The 14568-nt window shown below is 55.0% G+C and overlaps 1 protein-coding gene and 1 long non-coding RNA gene across 4 annotated transcripts; both read right to left on the bottom strand.

Annotated features, from left to right (window-relative positions):
• Positions 1–54: 54 nt before the first annotated feature.
• On the bottom strand, positions 55–5335 carry LOC144379097 (uncharacterized). Of its 2 annotated transcripts, XR_013441330.1 has the most exons (4): positions 5132–5335; positions 4856–5035; positions 4283–4419; positions 55–730 (listed from the first exon to the last, which is right to left on the bottom strand). It is a non-coding gene; the product is annotated as an uncharacterized LOC144379097 (long non-coding RNA). The 2 variants fall into 2 exon arrangements; XR_013441329.1 differs by having other exon boundaries at positions 4856–5335.
• Positions 5336–7120: 1785 nt separating this feature from the next.
• SPC24 (SPC24 component of NDC80 kinetochore complex) lies at positions 7121–12776 on the bottom strand. 2 transcript variants are annotated; one of them, XM_078055557.1, is made up of 5 exons: positions 12589–12776; positions 8593–8747; positions 8329–8429; positions 8124–8200; positions 7121–7332 (listed from the first exon to the last, which is right to left on the bottom strand). In XM_078055557.1, exons 1-5 carry the CDS (start codon positions 12746–12748, stop codon positions 7226–7228), a joined length of 600 nt encoding a protein of 199 aa, XP_077911683.1. In that variant the 5' UTR covers positions 12749–12776; the 3' UTR covers positions 7121–7225. The 2 variants fall into 2 exon arrangements, with proteins under 2 accessions (XP_077911683.1, XP_035931163.2); XM_036075270.2 differs by lacking the exons at positions 7121–7332; positions 8124–8200 and having other exon boundaries at positions 8325–8433; positions 8603–8747.
• Positions 12777–14568: the final 1792 nt, after the last annotated feature.

Raw genomic sequence — 14568 nt, 5'->3', positions numbered from 1 at the left:
GACAGAGGGACAGCGAGAGAGGGAACACAAGCAGGGGAGTGGGAGAGGGAGAAGCAGGCTTCCTGCCAAGCAGGGAGCCCGATGCGGGGCTCAATCCCAGGACCCTGGGATCATGACCCGAGCCGAAGGCAGATGCTTAACAACTGAGCCACCCAGGCGCCCCTGGACCATTTTCTTCCTCTGGTCTCTGGGCTCCTCTGGGTCTGTGCATGGGTGGGACTCCACTCCCCAGGAGATGGATCTGGAAAAGGGAACATTTCCCCAGAGCTCAGGATGGGCTACAGGCTATGGGGCGCTTCCCTGAATTGGGGTTTTGCTAAATCTCCCGCATGCTCATTCACAGAACCAACATCTACTGGGCGCCTGGTCTAGGCATGTGGGACACTGCAGTGAGTAAAAGAACAGAAGTGAGTAAGAGTCTGCCCTCGAGCTGACATTTTAGAAGGGGGAAATAGATACAAACAATGACTATATTTTGGAAGAATATTCTAGAAGAATTTTAAACAGGGTAATGGGACAGAGAAGTGACTGGCAGGGAGAGGACTCCTTTCAGGAGGGTTCAGGGAAGGATTCTCTAAGGAGGTGACACTTGAGCTGAATCCAGAAGCATAAACTGGGGGAAGAGTGGCCGGCGCTGAAACCTTCCCACCTGGTTGAATCAACACATGATTTCCAAAGGAAGCTTCCCTTCAAACCCTTTGGGCTCCTGGAGTGGTTGATGTGAGGTTTTCTTAAAGGATGAGACAAAGGATAAACACCTATGAAATTAATTGCTAAGAGATAAAGCAAGAGATTTCACAACACAAATCCAAATAATCATGAGTTCCGGCGAATTCTCAAATTCCATCGTGGCAACATTTGGCTAGAGCTGTGGGCGTCCAGCTACATATGTCCTCATTCTTTTGTGCACCCCGGCTCTTCTGGAGTCTGGACCTGTAGGCAATTTAGACCCCTTTCCTTGAGCATGGCAAATCAAACCACAAGTAGTCTAGGTGGATCTGTTGGGGTAGGGTCAGGAACAGCAGGTCAACGGATAGAACTTAATATGGGGAACTAAGTGTAAAAAGATCAAATGGGGCAAACCATAATGACATGCCACCTCACACTCTAGGTCCCTAGAGAAGTCAAATTCATAGACGTGGCAAGTAGATGGTGGGCGCCGGGGGCTAGGGGAGCAGGGTGGGGAGTGAGCGTTCAGTGGGGACAGAGGTTCAATTTGAGAAGACTAGAAAGTTCTGGAGACAGATGGTGGTGATGGCTGCACAACCATGTTATTGTACTTGATGCCCCTGAAGTAGACGCTTAAACACGGTTGAGCTGGTAAATTTGATGTTATGTGTGTCGGAACACAATTTAATACTAAATGATAGTTTTTTTAAAGACCAAATCGGGGAACAATGAGGCAGCCAGCCCTAAGCAACAGTGTAGGGTGGCCGGCGTTACTGGAACCCGGGAGGGAGCTGGTGGGAGCCTTGCAGGAGACCCTGTGTACGGCAGAAAAAAGGGAGAGTCAGCTTCTCCCCTCCTCCCGGTGCCCTCTCCCACCAGCGGCCCCCGTTGGCTGAACCCAGCAGGACCTGGGGAATGGGGTCCCCTGCCTTACAGGGCAAAGGGAGGGAGAGCAGGAACGGGCTGGGAGGGGGGCTACCCAGAGTGCCGGACAGTGGGGCCAGGCCACTTAGGTTGAGATGGGTGACCGCGGGCCCGCGAGAGCCTCAGTTTCCCCCAACCGAACCGGGCCAGCGCTAATCCCCGCTCCCAGGCTCGGAGCGTGTCGGCGGCTCTGCGCATGCCCGGAACGCGGGCGCGGAGGGCCTGTTATCTCTTCTGTGTCCACAGGGTGGCACTTCCTTCCTTCCTTCCGCCTTTTGTCTTGGGAAGGTTCCAAAATGCCTCCGGGGGTGAGAACTGAACTGACCGCACAGGAAGCGGCCCGGGCCCGCACGCGGGCGGTCGATAATTGGTTGATTGACTGATTCCATGCTCAGCCGCGTGGCAAACGGGACAAATGAGCGTAAATGGCTTGGCAAACAAGGGGCCTGGAGGTGGCCCGAGGATGCAGCGAGGGGAAGGTGGCAGGACTGGGGGAGGGGGGGGTCCCTGGGCCAAGGGCACGCATGGGAGTGGCCAGAGGTGATGGAAGCTTCTGGTGTCTTCGGCTGCTTTCTGTTAAAGGACTGATGACTGAAATCCTTCCTCGGTGCCCGCAAGGCGCCCCCTGCATGTAGCCTGCGCCCATTTCACAGATGGGAAAGGGGAGGCTCGGGTCACTGGGCTCAGCTCAAGCAGCTCCGGGGGCGCCTAGTTGCCACCCCGTGGCTTTCCCTACTGGCTACGAGGGGTAGAGGGGATGGATTCTTAGGGCTCAGAACCGGGTCCCGTATCGGAAGGCCCCAAGTCGCACTCCCAGGTCTGTGGGCTCAGCACCAGAGCTCCACGCCGGTAGAGGCATTCTGCAGCTTGGGGGCTGTCACCCCGACAAGGTGGGGGGCTGGCGGTCCTGTCCTCCTCGGCTCTGAGGGCTCAGTAGCTCTGGCCAGGACAGGGTGGGTGGTGGGAGAAAGCTGCTCCCCTAAGCTTGATACCCCCAACTCGTGTCCTCTGCTGCCCCCCACCCCCACCCCTGGCAGCCCCAACCACAGCTGCCTGCGGTGAGTCAGGCTGGAGCCTGCGGGGCTGAGCCCAGGTCTGAGGGGGAGAGGGGAAGGGGAGGGCTGCCCGCACCCCACAGCTTCCCCAGCCAGCCCCGACCCCACTGCGGGGGTGAGTGCTTCCTTCAGTCCCCCAGGAAGTGAATTCTCCCATGAAGGATGAGGGAGAGGCTGAGGGCTCTGACTGTGGGTGAGCCCTGGTCACATCAGCCACCCCACGGAGCAGGGCAACCGAGTTGGGGGGGGGGGTTGGAGGCGGGCAGCCCCGGGGACGCCTGGGTCTGGTCCAGCCCCCACTCCAGGCAGCTCGGGTTCCAGCCCTGCTTCCTGCCCTCGGGGGAGGGGCTCTCTCCTACTGGAGCCCCACCCTCCCAGGCCCAGCTGTTCTGCTTATCCTGGCCTCTGCTCCCACGCTGTGCCTGGGATGGAGGGGGGTAGCTCCGGGTTCACAGCAAGACCAGCCCCCTAGAAACGCTGGGCTACTGCAAGGTGGCCTGTGCTAAAAGGCTGTCATCAGGCTTCCTTTTCCTGGGCCCCAACTCTGGTCCTGCCTGTAATCTGAAATCCTCTCCAGATCTTATGTGGGGGGAGTGCAGGCTCAGCAGGATCAAGCAACCACTCCCTACTCCCCACCCTCCCTGTGGGATCAAGCCCCCTGTTTCAAGGTTCAGGCCTCACAGTTCCCACAGGCCACTTGGCTACCCCTGAACACCCACCTTTTGCTGTTCCCTGTGCCTGGATCACAGTCTCCACACTTTTGTCCCCTGGACGCTTAAGTCTGGGCTCCAAGGACCCCGCCTCCCCAGAGCCTCCCCCAACAGTAAGAGCATTTATCACTAACTGAAAGTTGGAGTTCAGTGCCCAAACTCTAGGTCCAGTCCAAACCCTGGCTCTGCTGCTCTGAGAACTTCACACCAATAACTGGTGGACTCTCTGTGACTCAGTTTCCTCCTTCTGGACCCATGAGTCTTGACCTCCAATGCAGTGTGGCTCCCTGACAGTGGGGGGGGTGCGGGGGAGTGGCCCGCTGGGTCACAGATGCCCAGTCCACATTTCTGAGTCAGCTGGGGAGGCCACGGGAGGTCCTGGGACCACATTCAGAGGGTCCCCAGGAACCCAAGCACTGTCATGAGGACGCCCTGCGACTGGTCTTTCCGGCCTCTCCCCAGCCAGTCCAGAGAGATCAGGTCACGGCCTCACATCCAACAACGGAGGTTCAAATCCAGCCCTGGACCCCTGTCCCCCAGGCACATGCACTCACCCACCCCCTTGATCTATAAGCTAGGAAGAGCTCTGAGCACCGCTTACACCGGGCCTGGGGGTGGGGGACACTGGGTGGCCCCACCACGGCGATGAAGTCCTGGGGGTTTAGAGGAAGAGGTCAAGTGGGCCCCTCGGGGGCAGTCAGCCTTGGGACTGGACCCGGGACTGCCCCGTGTGAGGGTCTTAGGTCTCCCTCGCATTCCCTGGGCTCTTTCCCCAGAAACACCAATTACAAGCCAGGTCAGCTGGGCCTTCGGATGTCTGACTCGCGGCCACCTATCCGTGATGACTTTATCTGGAACGTCAGCTTTGCAGCTCCAACACAGGCGTGGGTTCGTCATTGCTTGGCCTCTTGCTAGCCAGGTCACCTTGAAAAAGGGGCTGCCACCTCTGAGGCTGTTCCTCCATGGACCCCACAGCCTCACTGTGGGGGTTCAGACTCCCGGGGTGTCACTGTCCTGTGACTTTGGGCAGGTGACCGGACCGTCCATGCCTGTCGCCCCATCTGTAAAATGAATACTCTTTACTGGCTTGGGATGGCGCCGGGCCCGTGCTGGCCCTGAGGGGGTGCAGGAGGAAGGGGGTCAAGCCTCAGCCCTCCAGGCGCAAAGCCAGTGGCCTGGCTCCCCACTCCCCGGGCCTGGGGACACGAATCTCGGTCCTCCCTCAGCAAGGCTGGGCCAAACACTCAGCAGGCCTGTGGCCGGCCTCCAGAATTCAAGAGCGGGTGACCACCACCGCCGGGGCGGCTCTCAGAGGAAGGCCAAGCACGAGTGGGGTAGGGGTCCACACTGGAGGCTGTGGGCCTGAGGCTGTCCAGCCGGCTGTCCCAGGCACCCGGCAGTGAGTCAGGGCCCAGGCATGCAGAGGGCCGGGGCCTCTCCAGGCCCCTGTGAGCTCAGGCACCTCCCTGAACCCGCCAGCCAGGCCACGTTCCTTACCCGCTTGCTCATTCCTTCGGCCAGTCCCGGGGGGCTGCCTGGGTAGACAGAGGTACACAGCCACTCTGAGCCTGGGTTCATGCAGCCTCCCCGAGGGGACCTTCTTCCTCTTGGAGAAACTGAGCTGCAGGCAGGCCAGCACCTCCTTGGCCTCCTCCCAGAAGCAAGCGAGGCGATTGCCTGGAGGGAGAGCAGGCCCATGGAGGGCTTTAGGGCCTGGGCCTGGGCCAAGGGCACTCACAGGCTCTGGTCTGTAACAGCCTCCGCCCCCCACACCTGCTTTGTCTCCCAGGCGCTCTGCGTGATCCGCTACAAGGATGCGTGCCTCATCGCCTGCCCCGCAGCTCAGCTGGGCTGGGTCGATTCGCACATGCTCTTGGGGCCCCCCAGGGCGGGGTGCACTCCCGGCACCTTCACCCGTGCCCTCGAGCAGGCGGAGGCCGGCTGCGTTAGCGGGAACGCCCGTCAGGGACACAGCTATTCAGCCCACCACGTGTGGATGCCTGGCTGGTTCTTGGCTGAGGCTGCAAGGTGGGGGGGGGGGGCTGCCTCGTGCGCGTGCTCCATGTTTGTCATGACCGAGGGGGTGTTCCTGGCATCTAGAGAGCGGTGGCCAGGAATGCTGCTAAATGTCCTGCGGTGTCCAGGACAGCCTGTACCACAGAGAATGACTGGCCCCGATGTCCCTAAGGTGGGAAAACCCTGGTCAAGTTCAAGTCTTTTGCCCTTTGGAGACCGATGGTACAAATAGGAGGCTCTGCGCCCCTTTCATGCCATAAAAGACCCTACCAATCTTGAAAATGAAAACAGCTCAGGAGGGCTTATGAGAACATTTACTCGAACACGTAAAACTGAGGAAGCCCTTGGCATAAAAACAGGGCCTCTGAAGTTCTGGGAATTTTTGTGAACCGAATGAACTGGCCCATTTCCCTAGAGCCTGACAGGCAGTCTTCCTTGCCCCGGAACCTCCAAGGGTGACCTGAATGGACTGTGTCTAGTGCCCATGATGTGCTCAGATGCTGCTAGAACTTACTGCTCCCTCTGCCTAGAATGCCTCCTCTCCACTTAAAAAACACTTACCGTAACATTGCACCTACTAGAAACAATTCAGTTATACAGACGTGCACGAAACCCCAGACCAAAGGACCCAGAGGCTCATGTGACCGTAACAAATCTACCGGCCAGGCTTTATGTTGAAGGCAGCCAGTTAGGTTTGAGGGGAACCCACTTCCCGTTCTCCACCCTCAGGCAGGCAGGCTGGCCGTAAGCTTCCCATTCTTAGTGGTACCCCAAATCACTGAGGATGGGGGGTAGGGGGACACATAGATTGGCCTGGGTTGTATGCTGCATCAGTTAGATTTACTTTAGTTGTGGGGCTCCTGGCTGGCTCAGTCAGTGGAGCATGCGACTCTTGACCTCAGGGTCATGAGTTCGAGCCCCATGTTGGGTGTGTAGAGATTATAAATAAACTAAAAAAACCCAAACCAAACCAAACCAAACCAAACCAAACAGTGGCACACACAAGATGACTAGTCTCCCCCCACATAAAGTGTCCAGTACGGGGGCGCCTGGGTGGCTCAGTTCACTGAGCATCTGACTCTTGATCTCAGCTCAGGTCTGGATCTCAGGGTCATAAGTTCAAGCCCCATATCGGGCTTCTACGCTGGATGTGGAGCCTACTTAAAAAAAAAGTCCAGGGGTGCCTGGGTGCTCAGTTGGTTAAGCATCTGACTCTTGATTTCGGCTCATGTCATGACCTCAGGGTCGTGGGGTTGAACTCTGCGTCGGGCTCTGCGCTCAGCCTGGAGCGTACTTGTCCCTTCCCCTCTGCTCCTCCCTCTGCTCGCTCCCTCTCTCTGAAATAAATAAATAAATAAAATCTTAAAAAAAAAAAAAGTCCAGCGCTGCTGATACCCGGTTCCACGGTCATCAGGGAACCAGGCTCCCATCCACCCTAGAGGACTGCATCCCGCCTCACGTGTGGCAACGGGACTGCCAGGGCTCCAGCCTGCACCTCCAAATTCCAGTTCTGGGCACACAGTGGCACTCAAGGATATGCCCCGAGTCAATACAAAAGGGCCCAACTCGAATCACAAATGACAAAGACGCAGGACATGTCCTCATACGCTACAGCGTCATTCCTACAGTGTGGCCATGACGTGAAGCCGCAGGTCTAGCCGCAAGGGCAGTTCTCCGAGGTTACCTAGCCAAGGCCAGGCCAGCCCTGAGGCTGAAGGTCAAAAGGAATCCAGTAACAAACCGCACTTGTGTGTAAACATTTAATGTTCAGCTCATCTCACCACTGAGGCACCGACCACCCACCACGCTGCTTTGTGCTGTGGACGGACGACGTGTCCCCGAGGCCCCCGGCTACCAGTCCGTGTCCACCAGGCTCCAGAGATAGTCGCTGATGAACTTCTTGGAGAGCTGGGTGCTGTCCAGGTGGATGGGCTGGGCGACGCTGGGGCCGTGATGGACTGAGGGCACAGATGTAAGGAAGCCTGACACACACGGTGCCCCCCAACCCCGGGACCCCAGGAGCAAAGGATACTGCCTCTGAAAAAATTGTATGATGATATTTAGAGACCAAACGAGATTTCTGTGAACAAAATTTAAATTCTGATAATGTACTATCTTTTTAAAAAATTGTGGTGAAATACATGTAAAATATACCACTTTAACCAGTTTTTAAGGGTAGAGCTCAGTGGCATTAAGTACATGCACGGGGTTGTGCAACCACCCTCGCCATCAGTCTCCAGAACTTTCCATCTTCCCGAACTGGAACATGGACTCCCCTCCCCCCCCCCCCCAGCCCCTGCCATCTACTTCCTGTCTCTGTGGCTTTGACTCCTCTAGGGACCCCTCCTGTCCGTGGAATGAGACAGCAGTTCACTTTTTGTGTCTGGCTGATTTCACCTATCGTGTCCTCCAGGTACATCCATGTTCTAGCATGTGCCAGAACGCCCTCCCTTTCTAAGGCGGAATATTACTTTAAGGCATGGATACGCCACAGTGTGCTCACCCAGCAGTTTGCCGAGACATCACTGGGTTGCTCCCACCTTTCGGCCGTTGGGACCAACGCAGTCATGAACACAGGTGTACAAATATCCGTTCGATCCCTGCTTTCCATTTGTTTGTGTTTATGCCCAGAAGCGGGACTGCGGGGTCGTCTAGGGATTCGGGGGACCTGCCGGACTGCTGTCCACAGCGGCTCAGCACCTCACATCGCCGCCGGCGCACCAGGCTCCACTTTCTCCACAAAGGATACTGCCTTTGACCATCCCCGGCTCACTCTCGTAGTCCCACTCAATTTTACTAATTCGGTGATAAAGTTGAGCCACATACCTGAACGAGAACACAAAAAACAAGATGAAGAGAGAGAAAAGAAAGTCACTCCCGCAGAGACTTCAACTCAGCTGCGGGACCGCGCCCGACACCTGCCACGCCACCCCACGCGCGCTGGAGGGACCTACACGGCCGAGGGGATGGTGACAGTCGTGTCTTCGTCAACTTCCCTCTCCTGTCTCTCCAGACTGGCCTCGATCTCCTTGAGCTCCTCCAGCTCTTGGGTGAGCTGAGTAAAGCAGGCAGTTAAGGTCACCTCGCTCTGGAGGGGGGCTGCCCGCGCAAACCCCAGCTGCAGGGGGGCCCAGGGCCCCCGGCTCCAAGCCCAGTGCCTAGCGTCCAGGAGCTGGCGTCTCCGGGGTGAGCCCGAGGCCCCGCCGCCGCACACACACGAAAGGATATAGGAGGCTGGCCTTCAGACGGGTGTCCTCCTCGCCGGCCTTCCGAAGCTCGGCTTTGAGCTGCTGCAACTCGACACCCCCCTGGTGCGCCCGCTCCTTCGCATCAAGAAGGCTCTGGGCCACTTCTTCCTCCATGGCCAGAACCTCTGGGGGGGTGGGGTGGAGAGGAGAGAAGGTGGAAGCCCTTCAAAGCAGTTTCTCCAGGGTCTGCCCTTGCCCCAGAAGAGCCCGAGGACAAAAGGGGGGGGGTTCATGCATCTGAGGTCTCGGCCACTCCTCACTTCCCTGTCTACGGCTCCCCAACCTGCGATCCTATTTCCAAAAGCCCACCACTCAGTTCCACCCGGACCTTGCAAAAGTGCTTCCATTTCACCAAAACACATTTGAATCCGCCAAAAAAAACGAACGAATGAATGAATAAAAAAATCAATCAACCAACCAACCAACCAATCAATCAATCCAGTCCTTCTTTGCACACCTAGTCTTAACTTACAATGTCACGGTCAACCTTGTTGCCCAAGCAAGAAGCTTGGCCCTCACTTCCCACATCCCATTAGTGATCCAGGCCTGGCCAGTCCCCTCCTCCTGGCCAGCGGCAATCCCCTCACAGGTCCTTCCAGGACCACCCAAACAGCCTCCCCCTCGCTCCCTGCTTGCCAGTCCCTTCTGCTCTCTGCCTCCAGTGTGGCTGTCTTAGAGACCAAATGTGAAGTCACTCCCCGGCTCAAAGACCACCCATGGCTGCCTAGTGTCTCCACGATAAGGTCCAGGTCCCTCTGAGCACCTTCAACTTCCCCGACAGCCTTTCTCCCTGCTTTTCAGCCCACCATGTACTCTTCCCTCTGCTCTGGCCACAAAAACACCTCATCATTCTTCAAACAAGCCCCATTTTTCACAGGCCTGGGCCTCCACCTGCCTGTCCTCTGTGGGATGCCACTGTGCTCCTGCCCATTGCGTACTCCTGGACTCAGCCTTCAAGACCTCCTGGGCAGTGCACAACTCGGGCAGCCGGACACTCTCCTCTCCCTCCTAGGGCACGGCCATGCTTCCATGACAGCCCCTCCAGCACTGAATGATTCACTCCTCCTCCTTCTTCCTCCAATCAGGTATTGCATCTTACATTCACCATAGATCGCCAGCACCTACTCAGAATAAACATGCTTTGAACAAAACCCTGAAAGATCAAAAACACCCTAACAAGGTTACCATGTTTCTTCCCAGAGAGCTGGAGAAACCCGCCAACTCAGAGAAGACACAGATGGAAATGTTTCCCAAAGGGCTGGCGTTTAAGTGTTTACAAACTTACATTAAGTTAATTTTTCATCAAAATAGTACATGTATATGGCTGTGAAAACTTAAACACACACAGGAGCACCCCCCTCCTCAAGCCTCTCCAACCCTCTGAAGCAGCCACTTTCAACTCATCACTGTTTTCTTTGGCACTGACCTTCACATTTCTAAATAATTTGCTTATGCTGCTATTTCTTGATTTGTCTGTTTTAAACAGTGCCTGCTGATTTCCTGTTAGGATAGCTGAGGGACTGGCTCTCTTCTGCAGCCTTCCTGCCCCTTCTCCCCTCACCCTCCCCACAGACAACCGAGTCATCTTGGATTCTTCCCTGGGAGTGCCCTCCTCCCTCACAAGCCTCTGAGGGAGGTGGCTTAACCCCTGCCCCCATGGAGAGGTGAAGGACAGAAGCCCCAAGATGTTCAGTGACTTGTCCACAGGCACTTAGCTCTGAGGCCTGGATCTGAACTGGATCCCAGATTACCAGCTCCCTGGTACACTGACTCTTGTCTCGCCAGCCCCAACTCCATCCGTTCTGCTAAAACCCAGGCAGTCTGGGTGATGCCATCTGCTCCCCAAACCATCAATGGAGGGGGAGCGAATGCAGTGGGTAGGAGAGAGAAGAGAGAAAAAAGAGAGAGGAGGAGGAGAGAAGGGGAAGACTGACTGGGGCATGCACCACACTTAGAACAACCTCCAAACACCTCCTGGGGGGCTCACTGCCGGCAGGGTCTGGCTGTGGCTGACCTCACCTGCACCACTTTCTCCGGGGTCTCCAAGTTCACTCTCACCTCAGGACCTTCGCATTTGCAGTCACCTCTGCCAGGAACATGCTTCCCCCAAGCCATCCCCTGCCTACCTCCTAGGTCATTTCAGTCTCAACCCAAACAGTATCTCCGCATAAAACGTAACTGTAAAAAGGCATTAAAAAAAAAAAACAAAACCCTGGGGGCGCCTGGGTGGCTCAGTCGTTAAGCGTCTGCCTTCGGCTCAGGTCATGATCTCAGGGTCCTGGGATGGAGCCCCGCATCGGGCTCCCTGCTCTGCGGGAAGCCTGCTTCTCTCACTCCCACTCCCCTGCTTGTGTTCCTGCTCTCGCTCTCTCTGTCAAATGAATAAATAAAAACTTTAAAAAAACAAACAAACAAACCCTGGCACCGAAACCACTGTGGAAAACTGGATGACAGTTTCTCAAAAAGTTAAATATCAAATTACCACGTGATCTAGCAATTCCATTTGTGGGAAAATACAAAAAAAGATTTGAAAGCAGGGACCCAAAGAGATATTTGCATACCCATGTTCATGGCAGCATTATTCACAATAGCCAGGGGGCTGGAAGCTACCAACTGTCCATCAGTGGATGAACGGACAAACAAAATGAGGTATGTCCATACACTGCAATATTATTCAGCCCTAAAAAGAAAGGAAATTCTGACACGTTACAACGTGGATGAATCTTCAAAACATTCTGCTAAGCGAAATTAGGCAGACAGAAAATATAAAAAATAATAATAAAAAGAAAATAAGCCAGACACAAAATTCCAGGATTCCATTTTATATGAGGTCCCTAGAATAGTCAAATTCATAGAGACAGGAAGTAGAATGGTGGGTGCCAGGGGCTGGAAGGAAGGGAAATGGGGAGTCAGCGTTTAATTAGTACAGTTTCAGTTGGGGATAATGAAAATGTTCTGGAGACGGACGGTGGGGATGGCTGCACACTGATGTGAATGTGCTTATTGCCACTGAACTGGACACTTAAAAATGGCTAAGTGCTATCAGTGGTCCCATTTCATAGATGAGGACACTGAGGCTTGAGAGGGCAGCCACTGGACTGGGGCCGCAGGGCTCATGAGTTACCTGAAATCCAGGTCGCAGGCTGGGCGAGCCCCTCTCACCTGTGGGAGAGGCTTGATCTAGCCCTCTCTGTAGCATATTAAGATATTTATTAGCAAAGCTTTTTCCCCTTAGCTTTAAGAGTCTTACATTTGAAGGTGTCTTCGATTCCACGTAAATGGTATTATCTATCCACTGTCCTCTCCATGTAAAGCAGGGGGCATCTTACCAGCACCGATTTATTTAATCCTCACCATAGCCCTGGCTCCCTCCCAAGCCTCCTTGGGTTTCTGCTAAAACATCATCTTTTCAGAAGGCTTTTGCTGACTTGCCCCAAAACATCACCACTCCCTCCTATACAACCCAGTTTTTCTCCTTAGCCCGTCACCTCCTGACTTACCATTTTCCTTGTTTATCCTCTGACCTCCCCCCGCTAGCATTAACTACCCTCTATCGGTCTGTTTTGTTCTCTGCTTCTAACCCAGGGCTGGCATTCTACCTGGCACACAGCAGGTGCTCAATAAAATAGCTGAACAACCTCAATAAGTGGGGATGCTGGGATTAAAACCCAGAGCTTTGACTCCTGAGCCCCACTTCGGACCGAGTCCCCCAGCTCCTGCTCACGGAACGCTCAAAATTGGGCCAGACCCTACGAGCTCCTATATTCACCCACTAACTCCCTGGGAAGTGGCTGCCATCCTGAAGCCCATTTCACGGGCGGGGAAACTGAGGCTCAGAGGAGGCAGTGTCTACGGGAGAATAGGGCAGGGATGGGGGCGCCCAGGAGGGAGGGTTTTGAGGCGGACCTTCTGCCCCCTGCCATCACGCGGACCCGGGTCCCGGCCGCCCCCGGCCCCAGCCCTGACCTCGCAGCCGTTGCTCGGCGCTGTCTTGCGTCTCCAGCAGCCGCTCCACCACCTGTTCGTGGCGTCCCAGCAGCCGCCGTTGCTGCGCCTCCGCGCGGTTGGCGCCCAGCAGGCTCACCAGCCCCTGGCTCACTTCTTCCATGTCTCGGAAGGCAGCCATGACTACGCCAGGACCATTCCCGCGCAGGTTTAACTGCCCGCAGGGCCCGCCCCCTTCCCGAAGAGGCCCGTTTCCATTGGCTTCATCTTCCGTCAGTCATCAGGGAATGGGCGGGAGGTAGCTTCAGGTCTGGCCTAGTGCGCCTGCGCCAGCTCGTCAGTCTCCGGCAATGACCAATCGGCGCAGGGAGGGAGGTGTGTGTGTGCCTGCGGGAGTCCTGCATGATGCGCCTGCGCAGGCTGGAAAGCGTCTGGCAGATCCTGAAGCTGTTTGTGTCCTTGGCAGTAGGCAGCCCGCTGCATCCAGGGCGGGGTTCTAGGGGCGAAGCCTTGGACTGCATCTCGTGGAGCTGACCTTATATAGAGTGTGCGTGGGGTCCTCACAATCAACGTAATAAGTACATAAATTCCATAAGAGGCTGCATAGCAAAATAGAGTCCGCAACCAGATTTATGGGGTTCGAATCCCACTTACTAGCTTTGTTACCCTGGGCAAATGACTTCACCTCCCTGTAACCTCCCTTTCCTCCTCAGTAAAATGGGGGTCATAATAGTACCTACTTAGGGGTTGGCGTGAGGATTAAGTGAGGACGGTGCTGGGTATTCAGTGAGCACAATATTAAAGCGTTAAATAAAACCTACATAGAACACTAACAGGTTGGGCACCCAGCCTCACTGGCACCAAACACCATGCTGTGTGAAGGGTTATAGTAGAGAAAAGAAAAGCTGCCCATTTACGTGACAGATTTCTCAAACTGAGGTAAGGAAATCAATTCAGCCTGTCACAAGCAGCATTTTCTACAAAATACAGTGGGGAAAAAATCAGTGCATTGTGTACAGAACGTTAAGTATTGTTTTGGGAAACTCCAAAATCTGCATTTGTGTACTGGGTGTGACAGATTATATTTTCAAAAAATGGCTACGGAAATAGTTCCAACCTTGACACTCCCTATCAAGAGGCAGACTCATTCTCCTTTTGAACTTCAGCAGGACTCCGCAACAAATAAAATGTAGCAGAAAGGGTACTATGAATTACAAGCCTCGAGCCTTCGGTCAGAAACCAGGATGCAGCTTCCGCCTGGTGCTAGCTTGTGCCCTCTCTTGCTCTCTTGCCCTCTCTCAGTTTTGGGATACTTTTTCTCAGAGCCCAGCTGCCATGTTGTGAGGAACCCAAGGTGATGATATAAAGAGTCTCCCAGATGAGGTCGCAGCAGAAGTGAGTGAGTGAGTGACTGAGCCTGGAAATGATTTCAGCCCCCAGCCTTGGAGGCATCTCAGCTGACACCAAGAGGAGCAGAGATGAGCTGTCCCCACGAAACTGCTGAAACTGTAGATCTCTGAGCAAGATCAATGCCATTCTTCAAAGGCAGTAAATTTGGGAATAATTTGTTGTGCAACCGTGACACCTGGACTGCTGGGTCACAGGTGTAATTTCCATCTTACTGTAGGTCACACAAAAAACACGGAAGGCCACTGCTTTAGTGGCAAGACCTCACAATAAGCAAGGAAACAAACGAACAAGATCATTTTAGCGAGGAAACTGTGCTTTGAAGGCACTCCAGCAGGGTCTGGGATAGCGTCAACGGAGTTGGGGGGCAGGGAAGGAAGTGACTTTAGGCTATGTGGCCAGGGACAGGGACGGACTCCCTGAGCAGGGGACATATGAACCATGAACCGGGATCTGAGTGATAAAAAGATGTTGGGAAACCAGTGCCAGGCAGAAGAAAGAGCCTGTGCAAAGGACAACGAAGTGGGGAAATTTTTAGTTTGTTTAAGGAATACTGAGGAGGTCCAAGCGGCTGGAGAGGAGGAGGGAGAGGGT

The sequence above is a fragment of the Halichoerus grypus genome, chromosome 1, assembly GCF_964656455.1.
Source record: "Halichoerus grypus chromosome 1, mHalGry1.hap1.1, whole genome shotgun sequence".
Taxonomy (NCBI): domain Eukaryota; kingdom Metazoa; phylum Chordata; class Mammalia; order Carnivora; family Phocidae; genus Halichoerus; species Halichoerus grypus.
This window is presented reverse-complemented; position numbering and strand designations above follow the sequence as displayed.

Excerpts from the sequence above, each read along its gene's own strand:
- SPC24 (XM_078055557.1), bottom strand. The coding sequence starts at position 12,748 with ATGGCTGCCTTCCGAGACATGGAAGAAGTGAGCCAGGGGCTGGTGAGC. Across the intron at positions 8,201-8,328 it reads GTCACCATCCCCTCGGCCGT|GTATGTGGCTCAACTTTATC; the intron begins GTAGGTCCCTCC and ends GTTCTCGTTCAG. Across the intron at positions 7,333-8,123 it reads GCCGGGGATGGTCAAAGGCA|TCCATCACGGCCCCAGCGTC; the intron begins GTATCCTTTGTG and ends CTGTGCCCTCAG.